Genomic DNA, 16,541 nt, shown 5'->3' with positions numbered 1-16,541 from the left:
GCAATGGTTTAATGGCATCTGTCAAATTAGAATAATATGTGTCTGGTAAAACTGACCAGTAGATTCTACATATATATATCATGATATTTGTATTTTATATATTAGAATTTCATTTCCTGAAATATATTTTTAACATCTTATATAGTATATAAGATATTTTTATATATATAATTATATATATATGATATAACAAATGTGTATATATTTGCAAATAGAAATTATATGATACAAATATTGTATATATATTAAATCATCAAAAATTTTAAATTTTTCTTGGGAAACCCAACAATTAAACCAGGAATGGGCAATTTTTATAAGCGATAAATAGTCGATACCGCCGGATGAAGATCCCTGACAGGATGGCAGGTCCAAGTTCTCAGGAGTCCTTGAGACACTGAGCCATCAAGATGTATTGTTAATGCCGAGTCTGACGCTTAATTTTTCTGAAATTTGTGTCTTCGATGATTTGGAGGTAACCACCTCCACTGATAAGTCATAATATACATGTCAGACAAACACGCCACTTTATTATGAAATTTTTACAGGATTAATGCTTCATAGAGGCAACCATTAAATGAAGGAAAAGCTACAAATATTTAATTATTTAGGGAATATCCATGTGACCAATGGGAATCATCAAGGGTAATTTTATAATTGATAAATGGATCAGTACCTCAGTGTCCTGATTGTAAGTCCTGACGGTCAAACCACTACCGTCACCCTGGAAGTAATCGTGTCAAATGAAGGAGTTGATCCATCTATCACTTATAAAAATTTGATTCGGTGATAATTCCCCATCGTGGATAATAAAGCAGTAGCGTAATTTGATATTAACAACATTATATTAGTTGCATTATACCTTTTTCATCTGATAAAAATTTCATTAAGATTTTAACGTACCAATCAGCTATCATGGTTAGGTGGGTTAATTTGAGGCTAGTACAATTTTCCGCTCTTACGGGTAATTTCAGGATAGACTCGGCATTAATTATAACTGCCTCACATGGCTCAGTTTTGACCGTTGACTGGAGTCGTTGAAAGTGTCATAATGTCGAGGATCGAGACCCGAACATCTGATCCATCTATCACTTATAAAAATTTACCCTCGGTGATAATTCCCCATCGGGAATATTCCCTAGGTACCGTGAATTGGATATTAAACAACATATGTCCTCATGATTGTATATAAATCACAGTGGATAAAATTTCATATAACGTTATATAAATATAAACATATATATTTTCTTCTATGTAATTTACTGAAGCAAATCTGATCTATTTTTTCCATTCTATGGACCTGGACAAACTTACTCAGCAAGCCACCTGATTTACATTTTTCTCTCAAGATCTTAATACCAACTAAACGCTCTCTCTTTTTATTTCAGAGTCGAAAACAGATGAGTCTCACCAATTCACTGTTCTTCACAGGTATAAACACAAAGGGTAAGTGTTTATTTTTAGCTGTTTCTGAATCTCTTTTATAGAAAACAGAGTTGTCTTTGCTTGACCAATTTTTCACAAGAGAGTTTTTTGGTTTAGTAATCATACAGGTTATAAATAAAAATGTGATATATATTTGAAATTTATTCATCTCATTTTCATAATAAAGAAAAGTAAGAAACATGCGGGTGCCTACAATGGTACATGAAAATTAAATGTTTATGGATGTCAATTGATCTGTGTCCTACTCAAAGAAATGGTAGGCTCTGTAGACGCAATTTTTCCGTGTGAGGAACTTTGTGAATTTCGAGAAGTCGATTCCGTGCTTTGCAAAGATGAACTTGCATTTGGCAGTGGCAATCCATTGTTCTCAGGAGTCCTTGAGAAGACGAAGGCGAACTCTGTCTTGTAGGCGTTCCAGTCGACGCAGGGTACACGCAAGAGTAGGTATCGTAGTCTGGTGTCGATGATTTCGTACTGGGTAACCCATGACTGTAAAAGAGATAACAGACTTGTTAATATCCACACAAAGAGCTTCCTAGAAATATACAGCGTAATAAATGTTTTATAGAGACAAACAGATTAAATGAAGGAAAGAAAGTGAAACAAGATCTCACCTGTAGGGAAATTCAATTAACATGTGACTTGCAGGGGAATATCAGTTAAGCAAGATTTTTCCTTCCAACTTCAGGTGTTCGCCTTAGGAATGGCTCAGTCAATGCATGTCCTGACGTTGAATCCAAACACGGGTTCCGAGTAATCATAGAAGGAATTGATGCATTTGGTATAAGGCTGGTAGGGGATTTCGATGATATCAGTCTGGTACCAGCGTCCACTGTACTAGGGTTAAAATTAGGAGCTATGAGTTTAATTAAAATACTTTTCCTTAACACCATCATATATTCATGCACCAACTATCATCAAACGCATACAGTACTGAATGTCTGCATAACTCGCTGATGATGCTGTCAATAAGGTGATACTTTGCAATGATAAGCAACAGAAATTCTTACCCTTCTTAAATCGAATTTTTGAAAGGTGCCAACCCTGGCGCAGTTTTTTCTCCAAGAAAGGCAGGAATATCCAGGCTGGTATCCTCGCACTAAGACAGATCCAACGATCCCAAAGACTAAGAGGGCGAAACGAAGCATCTTCGATTTGGTCTGCTTGTGCTCCCGCGACGAACTGTGCTTGAAGGTCTTTCTGTCACGCGCTTTATGCTTGCTATGACTGCGTAGTGGGTGCGTTTGTGGGCGGGGCTCTGAACGTTGAGTTGCTTTTCAGGATTCTTCATTTAACTCTTTAAATTAAATAGTGTTTTTCAATTTTTTTGAGTTTAACACTTAAAATGTATTCGTCATGTATACATACGTTATGTATGTCTTTATTGAATATTTCATTAGAACAATAAGATATAAGCTTTTTGAAAAGAGATGCTAAGTTGTGCTACAGGTAAATAATTTCTAAGTTCTGTTAGGTATACTACCAGGAGTTTTACAATGGAATCATACCATTTTGACATGTATCAATATAAAATGAAATGATCAAATTACGTTATAAATATTTTTTGCATTATAAATCTCTTTAAACTTTTCCGCACATAGATAAGTAGCTCTTGCATCCTCCTGTATTAAACTCGACTGATAACTGCTTCTTCGTTCTCAGAAAATAGGTATATAAGAACCCGTTGGTGTCTGACTGCACCTGCATAGCTGATCGTCTTCGGTGCAAGATGTTCTCAAAGATCCTCCTGCTGGTGGTGGCTGTCGCAGCCGTGGTTGCTGACGAAGTTTTTGATTTCGTCATCAAAGGCAAATGTCCAGCGGTCGACGAGCAAAGACTTTGGCAACAACAGCTGCCGAGGCATTCAAGCGTAAGTGTGATATTATAATCAATTTTTGTTTTTAAGTGAATTTTTCAAAGACTTTTAGTTAAAGGCCATGCATTTCTTTGAAAAGATTGCAATAAAAATTCAAATTTATTTACTGTTTCCCTATTTCTTTTAGTTTGGGGAGTCTGGTATCAACAAGCAATCTCAACGAACCCATATCAGCTGCTGAAGAAATGTGTCCGGATCCAGTATGATTACAGTAAGTTAGGCATTTGTTATTTCAAGTTCTCTTTGATATATTATCAAGTGTGATTTACCCTCACTGTTTTGCTTCTCCTTGTGATACAAATTTCATAATACAATATCTTTTCACCCTTCAGACGGTAAAGGCTTGACGTCAAGACTGTTGGTATAACTCCTGAAGGAGCCCTAGCTCAAGAGAAAGGGCGTCTCGCCCCATGCCCTCGGAGACCCTCATCTCATGATCAACCTCGAAAACTGTGAGTTTCACACCCTTTTCTCTGCTTTTGTCACTAAATGAAATAATGAATGCTACTGAAAAGTAAATGGCTTTCTTCCAGAAAAGATACTGCACCATCTAACACACTCATCTTTGTTATTCTTTTTCTTCAACAGCCTTCCAGCGCCAGCCTCGTAATCCTCGACACCGACTACAACAACTACGCCTGCATGTACCCTGCATGGAATACAACTACGGCTATCACTCAGACTTCGCCTTCTTCTTATGAGTTCTGAGGCCTACGACAAGTACATCGACAAATGCAGAGCAGCCTTCGACAGCATAGGAGTCGATTCCAACAGATTAATCAAGACCGAGCAAGGCAGAGGCTGCGATTATCTTTTATGACCAAATGATCAAAGATGAACTTTAAAGAATAATAAACTATGATTCAAGAATCTTGTTTCAATTTCCATGAAGAATACAAAAGATGCTTATTTTACCTGTTTGAATCACATCATTTTATAACCTTTCCTATATTTTTATATAATAAACACAACGAATACAATAATTATGTATTAAATTTATGTTAAATAATTTTCTTTATGTACTTGTGTTTTAAAGATCCCTATATGACCTTTATAAACGTTCATTGCATGGTTTTTGTATGAATCTAGTTTTTTAACTTGTTCATTTTGTTACGTAAAGTCTTGAACGTACGAAAATTAGTGTTTTGAAATATGTGAGGGACCTTTACAGAAATATATTTATGCTGGTTTTATATAGTATATATAAAATTACTCTTATCACAAAAATTTAATATTTGTAAAAGATATTTCTAACAATTATATTATGGGAAATAGAACACAATATGTACAATTAATTGTCTAATTTAAGATCATTAAACTAGTAAAATTTGTTTAATGATAATTATGAGAAAGGTTTGGATTGTAACCGTTTAACAAATAAAAAAAATAATGGTAATTTTTAAGTTATAAATGATCATTTAAACCGCATTATTCCGTCTGGGATTATCTTTCAACAAGGAGTGTTATGCTGTTATACCATACAGTGCCATAAAGGTATAAAATATACTGAAAATTTTGCTGACTTGAGATCCACATAGTCCCATAGCCTGGTGCTTGTATTTTGATGATAGCTCATTGTCAAAGCTAGGGAACATCAACTCATTATTAATGAAATATTATCTGACAGCCCTTTTTACCAGTTTCATATCTAATGGATGTATCTATTTACAAGCTTTATCAATTCACAACGAGGGAATAAAGGATGGGGAATTATCACCAAAGGAGAATTTTTACAGATAAATGGATCAGTATTCCGGGTCCTGAGAAGGTCCAGTCACGGTCAAACCACTGACCGTCGACTGGAGTTGTTGGAAAGCAAGAAGTGTCCCATTGGATCAAACCAGTGCAGTACTATCATCCACGTATAAAAATTCTATTGTGATAATTCCTTCTGGGGATATTGGGAGGGAGTAGCGTGTTAATTAAACGACATTTGTCTAAGCGTGATCATGATGGGGTCTGGATATGTTCAATGATAAAAATTTCATATTAAGAGCTGCGTGTCCCAAACGAACCATGAGCTATCATTTTAAGGAGTGTGGTTAAAGCTGAGGGCTAAAAAGTACATTTCCCGCTCTGGACGGGTAATTAAGTACAGCACACTCGGCATTAATTTATAAAGCAGTCCATTTGGCTCAGTGGTTTGACAGATGACTGAGTAAACCACCTAAAGTGTCGTGTCGAGGGATGCATGTATGTATAATCCATCTATCACTTATAAAAATTCTGACATGCAGCTCGGTGATAATTTCATCGGGAACAGTCTTAGAACTTAGGTAGCGTGAATTGGATAGCAAACGAGCATATGTAGGGTTCATGATTGTATATAAATCAGCGGTGAGAAAAATATATGATATATATATATATATATATATATTATATATATATATATATATTTACATATACTCATATATAAAGTTTACTTCCATATCATTTTACTGAAGCAAATTAATTATTTGCTGTCCATTCTATACACCTGGACAAACTGAAATATTAATATCAGCAAGCCACCGGATTTACATTTTTTCTTCAACTAATCTTGAATAACAATCTGCTAAATGCTTTTTTTATTTCAGAGGAAGAAAAAAGATGAGTCGCACCAATTCACTGTTCTTCACAGGCATAAACATAAGCAGTAAGTGTTTATATTTTTACTTATATTCTGAATCTTTTTTTTATTGCATCTGTCTTTTGAGTTGAGTACATCTTGACCAATCAGTTTCTTTTTGAGCATTTTATTTAATCATACAGGTTATAAATAAAAATGTGATATTAAAATCACATTTATGAAATTTATCAGACTGATCTCAGCTCATAAACAGAACAGTAAGAAACATGCGGGTGCCCACAATGGTACCGAAAATTAAATGTCTATGGATGTATTAGGTGATCTGTGTCCTACTCAAAGAAATCTAGGCTCTGTAGACGCAATCTTCCGTGTGAGGAACTTTGACGAATTTCGAGAAGTCGATTCCGTGCTTTGCAAAGATGGACTTGCACTTGGCAGTGGCAAGTCCATTGTTCTCAGGCGTCCTTGAGAAGACGAAGGCGAACTCCGTCTTGTAGGCGTTCCAGTCGACGCAGGAGTACACGCAAGAGTAGGTATCGTAGTCGGTGTCGATGATTTCGTAAGGGTAACCCATGACTGTAAAAAAAATAACATACTTGTAACATAATATCCACAAAAGAGCTTCATAGAAATATACAGCAATAAATGTTTTATAGAGACAAACAGATTAAATGAAGGAAAGAAAGTGAAACAACATCTCACCTGTAGGGAAATCAATTAACATGTGACTTGTGGGGAACTTCTCAGTTGGGTAGATTTTTTCCTTCCAACTTCAGGTGTTCGCCCCTCAGGGCTCAATCCTGCCGTCCTGACGTTGAATCCAAACACGGGTTCCGGAGTAATCATAGAAGGAATTGATGCATTTGGTATAAGGCTGGTAGGGGATTTCCGATGATATCAGTCTGGTACCAGCGTCCACTGTACTGAATGAGAGGGTTAAAATTAGGGGCTATGAGTTTAATTAAAATATTTTCCTAGCGCCATCATATATTATATTCATGCACCAACTATCATCAAACGCATACAGTACTGAATGTCTTCATAACTCGCTGATGATGCTACATATTTAATGTAAATATGAAACACTTCAATGATAAGCAACAGAAATTCTTACCCTTCTTAAATCGAATTTTTGAAAGGTGCCAACCCTGGCGCAGTTTCCTTTCTCCAAGAAGGCAGGAATATCCGGGGTATCCTCGCACACGACAGATCCAACGATCCCAAAGACTAAGAGGGCGAAACGAAGCATCTTCGATTTGGTTTGCTTGTGCTCCCGCGACGAACTGTGCTTGAAGGTCTTTCTGTCACGCGCTTTTATGCCTGCTATGCCTGCGTAGTGGAGGGGGTTTGTGGGCGGGGCTCCTGAACGTTGAGTTGCTTTTCAGGATTCTTCATTTAACTCTTAAATTAAATAATTGCTTTTAAATTTTTTTGCGAGTTTAACACTCCTTAAAATGTATTACGTCATGTATACATAAGTGTTATGCATGTCTGTATTGTATATTTCATTAGGAACAATAAGATATAAGCTTTGGAAGAGATGCCAAGTTGTGCTGCAAGTAAATAATTTCTAAGTTCTGTTAGGTATACTAGAAGGAGTTTACAATGGATTCCATACCATTTTGACTATGTATCAATAGAAAAGAAATATTGAATTACGTTATAAATATTTGTTGCATTATAAATCTCTTTAAACTCTTTCCGCACATAGATAAGTAGCTCTTGCATCCTCCTGTATTAAACTCACTGATAACTGCTTCTTCGTCCTCAGAAAATAGGTATATAAGAACCCGTTGATGTCTGACTGCACTGCATAGCTGATCGTCTTCGGTGCAAGATGTTCTCAAAGATCCTCCTGCTGGTGGTGGCTGTCGCAGCCGTGGTTGCCGACGAAGTCCCCGATTTCGTCATCAAAGGCAAATGTCCAGCGGTCGACGAGCAAAGACTTTGGCAACAACAGCTGCCAAGGCATTCAAGCGTAAGTGTGACTGTGATCAATAATTGCCCAGTGAATTTTAAGACTTTTTAGTATTGCCTCATTTCTTTGAAAGATTGCAATAAAAATTCAAATAAATATTCTGTTTCCCTATTCTTGTAGTTTGGGGGAGTCTGGTATCAACAAGCAATCTCAACGAACCCGTATCAGCTGCTGAAGAAGTGTGTCCGGATCCAGTATGATTACAGTGAGTTAGGCATTTGTTCTTTCAAGTTCTCTTTGTATTATCAAGTGTGATTTACCCTCACTGTTCGTGCTTCTCCTTGGATACAAATTTCATAATATATCTTTTCTACCCTTCAGACGGTAAAGGCTTCGACATCAAGACTGTTGGTATAACTCCCGAAGGAGCCCAGCTCAAGAGAAAGGGCGTCCTCGCCCCCATGCCCCTCGGAGACCCTCATCTCATGATCAACCTCGAAAACTGTGAGTTTCACACCTTTTTCTCTGCTTTTGTCACTAAATGAAATAATGAATGCTATTCAAAAGAAAAGCTTCTTTAGAGAACACAGCTACACCTAACACTCATCGATTGTTATTCTTTTTCTTCAACAGCCTTCCCAGCGCCACTCGTAATCCTCGACACCGACTACAACAACTACGCCTGCATGTACTCCTGCATGGAATACAACTACGGCTATCACTCAGACTTCGCCTTCTTCTTCTCCCGAGCTCCCGAGTCCTACGACAAGTACATCGCCAAGTGCAGAGCAGCCTTCGACAGCATAGGAGTCGATTCCAACAGATTAATCAAGACCGAACAAGGCAGAGGCTGCGATTATGACCAAATGATCAAAGACGAACTTTAGAAGAAGATAAACTATGATTTCTTTTTCAATTCCATGCCACAGTCATACGATGCTTCAGTATTCTTTCCATCATTTTGTAATGTTTAATGGTCTAGTGACTTAATAAACACTAAAACAATAATTCAGTTCTATTTTATTTAAAGCCATTTTCTTATGCAGTAATATGTAACTTTCCCCTATTGACCTTTCATCGTCTGTCAAATTTTGCATGATCTAATTCTTTAACTACTGTTCACTGTTACTTGACTTGATCTCGTGTGATTAGTGTTTTGAAATATTACCGAATTTCATTTCCTGAAATATCTTTAACTCTTATATAGTAGACAAGGCCACTTTTGAGCTCCCAAAATTTTTATAAAAAGATATTTCTTGGTTTTATTCTGGGAAATAGAATTTTATGTACAATCAATTCTCTAATCTAAGACTATGTCTCTCAATTTCCACATATTAGGAACCGTTGAAGTAAACCCAACAAATAAAAAAATCATAGAATGGTGTATTTACAAGTAACACTTACATATGAACTGCTATCATTACGTGAAAGTTTATTTAAATCCGAGTCTTCAAGATGATAAATATTGGTGTTTGTAGGGAAAAAATGCCTGTATAATTTACAGGTAGAAAAATGTAACCAATCCCTTCTGATGTAGGCACCGATGATAGAAATCTGTATGAATCTAGACACCTTCATTTGTATTAAGGCATCGGCCCACATTTGTACCTCTTCTGTAGATGGATGTAAAATGATAGGGCTTCGCTTCCAACGAGGATATCAAGGAAAGATATCTATTATTTATACTGTATATTCGACTTCTTGGCGTTTTGTAACTGAGAAGGTCCTGTCTTCTACAGCAGCCATATACATATCAGCAAAGAGAGCCAACTCTATGGGGTGTTTTAGCTCTTCGTTGGGTGAGTCGGTAGAGCTGCGGTCTGGTAAAACTAAGCTATACTTACTTGATCCCATTACCGCACCAACCACCAGTGGTAAAAGTAACACCCACACCCCCGCCCCCGTCCGAGAGTGGAGAGGGGCCTCCATTGTACATGTCATTTGCCTTTCCTTCGGCAGATTATCTGGTATTGGGAGGGAATCCATGCATATTGTGTATGCTTTATGTAAGCTGTTCTCAATGGTCTTCTGAATAAAGCCTTGGGAAACAGTCTGTAAGTTTCCAGTGAAGCCATGACTACATCAGGTTCGGTGATTTTAAGACCTTGGTCATCCTCCATATGAAGAATGTTAACTGGGATATTATATGCACGTAATTATCTCACATAAATTCGTTATAAACAGTCCATATCATGCTCTAGGATAAAATTGCAATTTTATTACAGAAGCCATCTGAACTATTTTTTTTTCGCATGTAACTTACAATCCAATATACTTAATATCTTTTGTTCAGAGAAAAAAAACAGATGACTCGCACTTATTTTACTATTCTTCATAGGCATAAACATAAGCAGTAAGTGTTTATATATTTTTGTTTATATTAGATGAATGTTTCTTTTTTTTATCTGTTCATTGACATTTTATTACGATTCAAGTACTGCTTGCAATCTTTCTTTTCTGAGCATTTTATTAACCACAGAGGTTATAGATGGATACAAGCCTAATATGAAATCACATTTATTTGTAATTTCCTGATCTCAGTTCATAATCAGAAAAGTATGGAACATGCGTGTGCCCTCATGGACAACAATAACTGAATGTCTGTGAATGCGTGAGGTGATCTGTGTCCTACTCAAAGAAATCTAGGCTCTGTAGACGCAATCATCCGTGTGAGGGACTTTGACGAATTTCGAGAAGTCGATTCCGTGCTTTGCAAAGATGGACTTGCACTTGGCAGTGGCAAGTCCATTGTTCTCAGGAGTCCTTGAGAAGACGAAGGCGAACTCTGTCTTGTAGGCGTTCCAGTCGACGCAGGAGTACACGCAAGAGTAGGTATCATAGTCGGTGTCAATGATTTCGTAAGGGTAACCCATGACTGTAAAATAGAGTAACAGACTTGTTAATATCCACAAAAGAGCTTCATAGAAACATACAGCAATAAATGTTTTATAGAGACAAACAGATTAAATGAAGGAAAGAAAGTGAAACAACATCTCACCTGTAGGGAAATCAATTAACATGTGACTTGCGGGGAACTTCTCAGTTGGGTAGATTTTTCCTTCCAACTTCAGGTGTTCGCCCTCAGGGCTCAGTCCTGCCGTCCTGACGTTGAATCCAAACACGGGTTCCGAGTAATCATAGAAGGAATTGATGCATTTGGTATAAGGCTGGTAGGGGATTTCGATGACGTCAGTCTGGTACCAGCGTCCACTGTACTGGAGTTAAAATTAGGGGCTATGAGTTTAATTAAAATACTTTTCCCTAGCGCCATCATATATTCATGCACCAACTATCATCAAAAGCATACAGGACTGAATGTCTTCATAACTGACTGCTGATGCTGTCAATGAGGTGAAACACTTCAGTGATAAGCAACAGAAATTCTTACCCTTCTTAAATCGAATTTTTGAAAGGTGCCAACCCTGGCGCAGTTTCCTTTCTCCAAGAAGGCAGGAATATCCGGGGTATCCTCGCACACGACAGATCCTACGATCCCAAAGACTAAGAGGGCGAAACGAAGCATCTTCGATTTGGTCTGCTTGTGCTCCCGCGACGAACTATGCTTGGAGGTCTTCCTATCACGCGCTTTTATGCCTGCTATGCCTGCGTAGTAGGGTACGTTTGTGGGCGGGGCTCCTGCTTTTCAGGAATCTTCATTTAATTCTTAAATCAAATAGTTGCTTTTACATTTTTTGCGAGTTTAACACTCCTTAAATTTCATTTCGTCATGTATGCATAAGCGTTATGTATGTCTTTATTGTATATTTCATTAGGAATAACAAGAATATACGCTTTGCAAGAGATGCCAAGTTGTGCTGCAGGTAAATAATTTCTAAGTTCTGTTAGGCATACTAGAGGAGGTTTACAATGGATTTCATACCATTTTTACCATATATCAATAGAAGTGAAATATTAAATTATGATATAAAGTATTTTTTGCATTACAAATCTCTTTAAAATTATTCCGCACGTAGATAAGCAGATCTTGCATCCTCCTGCATTAAACTCACTGATAACTGCTTCCTCGTTCTCCGAAAATAGATATAAAAGAACCCGTTGGTGTCTGACTGCACTGCATAGCTGATCGTCTTCGGTGCAAGATGTTCTCAAAGATCCTCCTCCTGGTGGTGGCTGTTGCAGCCGTGGTCGCTGACGAAGTCCCCGATTTCGTCATCAAAGGCAAATGTCCAGCGGTCGACGAGCAAAGACTTTGGCAACAACAGCTGCCGAGGCATTCAAGCGTAAGTGTGACTGTGATCAATAATTGCCCAGTGAATTTTAAGACTTTTTAATACTGCCTTATTTCTTTGAAAGCTTGCAGTAAAAATTCAAATAAATATTCTGTTTCCCTATTCTTGTAGTTTGGGGGAGTCTGGTATCAACAAGCAATCTCAACGAACCCGTATCAACTGCTGAAGAAGTGTGTCCGGATCCAGTATGATTACAGTAAGTTAGGCATTTGTTATTTCAAGTTCTCTTTGTGTTATCAAGTGTGATTTACCCTCACTGTTCGTGCTTCTCCTTGGATACAAATTTCATAATATATCTTTTCTACCCTTCAGACGGTAAAGGCTTCGACGTCAAGGCTGTTGGTATAACTCCCGAAGGAGCGCAGCTCAAGAGAAAGGGCGTCCTCGCCCCCATGCCCCTCGGAGACCCTCATCTCATGATCAACCTCGAAAACTGTGAGTTTCACACCCTTTTCTCTGCTTTTGTTACTAAATGTAATAATGAATGCTACTCAAAAAAAAAGCTTCTTTAGAGAACACAACTACACCTAACACTCATTGATTGTTATTCTTTTTCTTCAACAGCCTTCCCAGCGCCACTCGTAATCCTCGACACCGACTACAACAACTACGCCTGCATGTACTCCTGCATGGAATACAACTACGGCTATCACTCAGACTTCGCCTTCTTCTTCTCCCGAGCTCCCGAGGCCTACGACAAGTACATCGACAAATGCAGAGCAGCCTTCGACAGCATAGGAGTCGATTCCAACAGATTAATCAAGACCGAGCAAGGCAGAGGCTGCGATTATGACCAAATGATCAAAGACGAACTTTAGAAGAAGATAAACTATGATTTCTTATTCAATTCCATGCCACAGTCATACGATATTTCAATATTCTTTCAATCATTTTGTAATGTTTAATAACCTAGTGACTTAATAAACACCAAAACAATAATTAATTTCTATTTTATTCAAAACCATTTTCTCTTGCGGTAGTACGTAACTTTCCCTTACTGACGTTTTATTGTCTGTCAAATTTTGCATGATCTAATTCTTTAACTACTGTTCACTGTTACTTGACTTGATCTCGTGTGATTAGTGTTTTGAAATATTACCGAATTTCATTTCCTGAAATATCTTTAACTCTTATATAGTAGACAAGGCCACTTTTGAACTCGCAAAATCTTTGTAAAAAGATATTTCTTGGTTTTATTCTGGGAAATAGAATTTTATGTACAATTAATTCTCTAATTTAAGACCACGTCTCTCAATTTCCAAATATTAGGAACCGTTGAAGTAAACCCAACAAATAAAAAAATCATAGAATGGTGTATTTACAAGTAACATTTACATGTAAACTGTTACCATTACGTGAAAGTTTATTTAAATCCGAGTCTCCAAGATGATAAATATTGGTGTTTGTAGGGATAAAATGCCTGTATAATTTACAGGTAGAAAAATGTGACCAATCCCTTCTGATGTAGGCACCGATGATAGAAATCTGTATGAATCTAGACACCCTTCATTTGTATTAAGGCAGCGGCCCACATTTGTACCTCTTCTGTAGATGGATGTAAGATGATACGCTTTGCTTCCAACGAGGATATCAAGGAAAGATATCTGTTATTTATACTGTACATTCGACTTCTTGGCGTTTTGTAACTGAGAAGGTCCTGTCTTCTACAGCAGCCATATACAACTTAGCAAAGAGAGCCGACCCTAAGGGGTGATCCCATTACCACACCAACCACCAGTGGTAAAAGTAACACCCACACCCCCGCCCCCGTCCGAGGGTGGAGAGGGGCCTCCATTGTACATGTCATCTGCCTTTCCTTCGGCAGATTATCTGGTATTGGGAGGGAATCCATGCGTGTTGTGTATATTTTATCTAAGCTGTTCTCAATGGGCTCCTGAATGAAACATTGTCAAACAGTCTGTGAGCGTCCAATGAAGCCATGACTACATCAGCCGGTGATTTTAAGGATGTCTGTGGATTCAACGAAGGACTTCAAAAAACAGTTAAGACCTTGGTCATCTTCTGTGAAGAATGTTATCTGGGATATTATATGCACGTAATTATCTCAAATAAATTTGTCATAAGCAGTCCATATCATGCTCTTGGATAAACTTGCAATTTTATCACAGTAAACCACCTAAACTAATTTTTTTTCTCGCATGTAGCTTACATTCCAGTCTACTTAACATCTTCATTTCAAAGAAAAATTAAGATGACCCGCCGCAGCAGCGGTGTCATTTCAGATTTTTCTTGCGGGGGGCAAAGGTTTAGAACTTAGGGTATGGGTAGGGTGGCGAGCAAAGCGAGCCCTATGACGTAGGGGTAGGGGAGACTCATCTACAATCCAGCGGTGAGAAGAATACTTCTGAAACTGACACAGTGGCGTCATTTAAGATTTTTCTTGGGGTGGGAGGGGGTGGCGTTGGGCAAAGGTTTAGAACTTATGGGATGGGTAGGGTGGCGAGCAAAGCAGGCCCTATCAGCTGGGGGTAGGGGGCCGCTGCAGGCCCCTGAGAAATTTTTGGAAATTTGTGCGCATTTTGGAGGTTTTACAAGTCATATAAGAGATGTATTGAGTTAATAAAGCAGCAAACAGGAGTGCTACACCCACCCACATATTATTAATATTATTATTATTATTTCAAAGGCTAGGGGCAAACCAAGTCTTTGGGGGCGCCATCAGTGTATTGTGAGGCCAAGCGCCCCCCACCCCACACCCCATTCAAATGACGGCCCTGGGCCTCACGCCTATTTCACCATTCCTCATAGGCATAAACATAAGCAGTAAGTGTTTATAAATTTTTACTTATATTAGTTGAATATTTCTTTTTTCATCTGTTCATTGACATTTTAGTACGGTTCGAGTATTGCTTGCAACCTTTCTTTTCTGAGCATTTTATTAACCACAGAGGTTATAGATAGATACAAGCCTAATATTAAACCACATTTATTTGTAATTTCCTGATCTCAGTTCATAATCAGAAAAGTATGGAACATGCGTGTGCCCTCATGGACAACAATAACTGAATGTCTGTGAATGCATGAGGTGATCTGTGTCCTACTCAGAGAAATCTAGGCTCTGTAGACGCAATCTTCCGTGTGAGGCACTTTGACGAATTTCGAGAAGTCGATTCCGTGCTTTGCAAAGATGGACTTGCACTTGGCAGTGGCAAGTCCATTGTTCTCAGGCGTCCTTGAGAAGACGAAGGCGAACTCCGTCTTGTAGGCGTTCCAGTCGACGCAGGAGTACACGCAGGAGTAGGAGTCGTAGTCGGTGTCGATGATTTCGTAAGGGTAGCCCATGACTGCAAAACAGAGTAACGGGCTTGTTAATATCCACAAGAGAGCTTCATAGAAATATACAGCAATAAATGTCACATACAGATCAACAGACTAATTTTCATTAATGAAAGAAATTTCAACATCTCACCTGTAGGGAAGTCAATTAACATGTGACTTGCGGGGAACTTCTCAGTTGGGTAGATTTTTCCTTCCAACTTCAGGTGTTCGCCCTCAGGGCTCAATCCTGCCGTCCTGACGTTGAATCCATACATGGGTTCCGAATAATCATAGAAGGAATTGATGCATTTGGTATAAGGCTGGTAGGGGATTTCGATGACGTCAGTCTGGTACCATCGTCCGCTGTACTGGAATTGATGAGAGATACTATTAATCTACCCTCATGCTTTTCCCTAAGACCACATGATATCATAAATGCACATGCCAAATTACATTACAGACATAATGTTCCAATTGATTACGTAGGTACATTTGAATATATAAGAAATACTTAGTTGCAGGAATGGCTAGAATGACCTTTTATGTTCATTAATGTATTGTACATATATACAATATATATATATATATATATATATATATATATATATATATATATATATATATATATATATATATATATATATATATATATATACATATTTATATGTATATATATAGATAGACAGATAGACAGCTAGATATTCATATAGATTATAAAATGAAACATTGCAATGATAAGTAGCATGAATACGTACCCGTCTCAAATCGAATTTTTGAAAGGTGCCGACTCTGGCGCAGTTTCCTTTCTCCAAGAAAGCAGGAATATCCGGGGTATCCTCGCAGATAACACATCCTACGATCCCAAAGACTAAGAGGACGAGGCGAAGCATCTTCGATTTCATCTGCTTGTGCTCTTGCGCCAAACTGTGCTTGAAGGCCTTCTCGTTACTCGCTTTTATGCTTGCTGTCCCTGCGCTGTGGTGCGTTTGTGGGCGGGGCTTACTGGCGGTAAGTTGCTTTTCATGATTCTTCAATTAATTCGTGTATTAATGTGTTGCTTTTCATTTTTTTTTTTTTGCCACTTTCATTTTACGTAAATTGTACATCATTACGTATGTATAGGTTATCAATATAGTTACTGAATCATTCGTTGAGACCGATAGATGTGTAATTTTTTGAAAGAGCTGCCAAGTTGTGCTACAGGTG

General features: G+C 38.0%; 4 protein-coding genes and 2 pseudogenes across 4 annotated transcripts; 3 read left to right on the top strand and 3 right to left on the bottom strand.

Annotated features, from left to right (window-relative positions):
- Positions 1 to 1,568: 1,568 nt before the first annotated feature.
- LOC136828297 (crustacyanin-A2 subunit-like) lies at positions 1,569 to 7,178 on the bottom strand (annotated as a pseudogene).
- Positions 3,159 to 4,139, top strand: LOC136827804 (crustacyanin-C1 subunit-like; annotated as a pseudogene).
- A 505-nt stretch (positions 7,179 to 7,683) lies between the features above and the next one.
- Positions 7,684 to 8,814, top strand: LOC136828293 (crustacyanin-C1 subunit-like). Its single transcript, XM_067086169.1, has 4 exons — positions 7,684 to 7,866; positions 7,987 to 8,071; positions 8,188 to 8,310; positions 8,440 to 8,814. Exons 1-4 carry the CDS (start codon positions 7,726 to 7,728, stop codon positions 8,691 to 8,693), a joined length of 603 nt encoding a protein of 200 aa, XP_066942270.1. The 5' UTR covers positions 7,684 to 7,725; the 3' UTR covers positions 8,694 to 8,814.
- Positions 8,815 to 10,307: 1,493 nt separating this feature from the next.
- Positions 10,308 to 11,364, bottom strand: LOC136828295 (crustacyanin-A2 subunit-like). Its single transcript, XM_067086170.1, has 3 exons — positions 11,195 to 11,364; positions 10,805 to 11,021; positions 10,308 to 10,681 (listed from the first exon to the last, which is right to left on the bottom strand). The coding sequence occupies exons 1-3, from the start codon at positions 11,327 to 11,329 to the stop codon at positions 10,449 to 10,451; spliced, it is 585 nt and encodes a 194-aa protein (XP_066942271.1). The 5' UTR covers positions 11,330 to 11,364; the 3' UTR covers positions 10,308 to 10,448.
- A 518-nt stretch (positions 11,365 to 11,882) lies between these two features.
- LOC136827664 (crustacyanin-C1 subunit-like) lies at positions 11,883 to 12,999 on the top strand. Its single transcript, XM_067085133.1, has 4 exons — positions 11,883 to 12,047; positions 12,168 to 12,252; positions 12,369 to 12,491; positions 12,621 to 12,999. Exons 1-4 carry the CDS (start codon positions 11,907 to 11,909, stop codon positions 12,872 to 12,874), a joined length of 603 nt encoding a protein of 200 aa, XP_066941234.1. The 5' UTR covers positions 11,883 to 11,906; the 3' UTR covers positions 12,875 to 12,999.
- A 1,988-nt stretch (positions 13,000 to 14,987) lies between these two features.
- On the bottom strand, positions 14,988 to 16,274 carry LOC136828291 (crustacyanin-A2 subunit-like). The gene is made up of 3 exons (XM_067086166.1): positions 16,091 to 16,274; positions 15,487 to 15,703; positions 14,988 to 15,361 (listed from the first exon to the last, which is right to left on the bottom strand). Exons 1-3 carry the CDS (start codon positions 16,235 to 16,237, stop codon positions 15,129 to 15,131), a joined length of 597 nt encoding a protein of 198 aa, XP_066942267.1. The 5' UTR covers positions 16,238 to 16,274; the 3' UTR covers positions 14,988 to 15,128.
- Positions 16,275 to 16,541: the final 267 nt, after the last annotated feature.

This window comes from Macrobrachium rosenbergii, chromosome 42, assembly GCF_040412425.1.
Source record: "Macrobrachium rosenbergii isolate ZJJX-2024 chromosome 42, ASM4041242v1, whole genome shotgun sequence".
NCBI classification, from domain to species: Eukaryota; Metazoa; Arthropoda; class Malacostraca; order Decapoda; family Palaemonidae; genus Macrobrachium; species Macrobrachium rosenbergii.
This window is presented reverse-complemented; position numbering and strand designations above follow the sequence as displayed.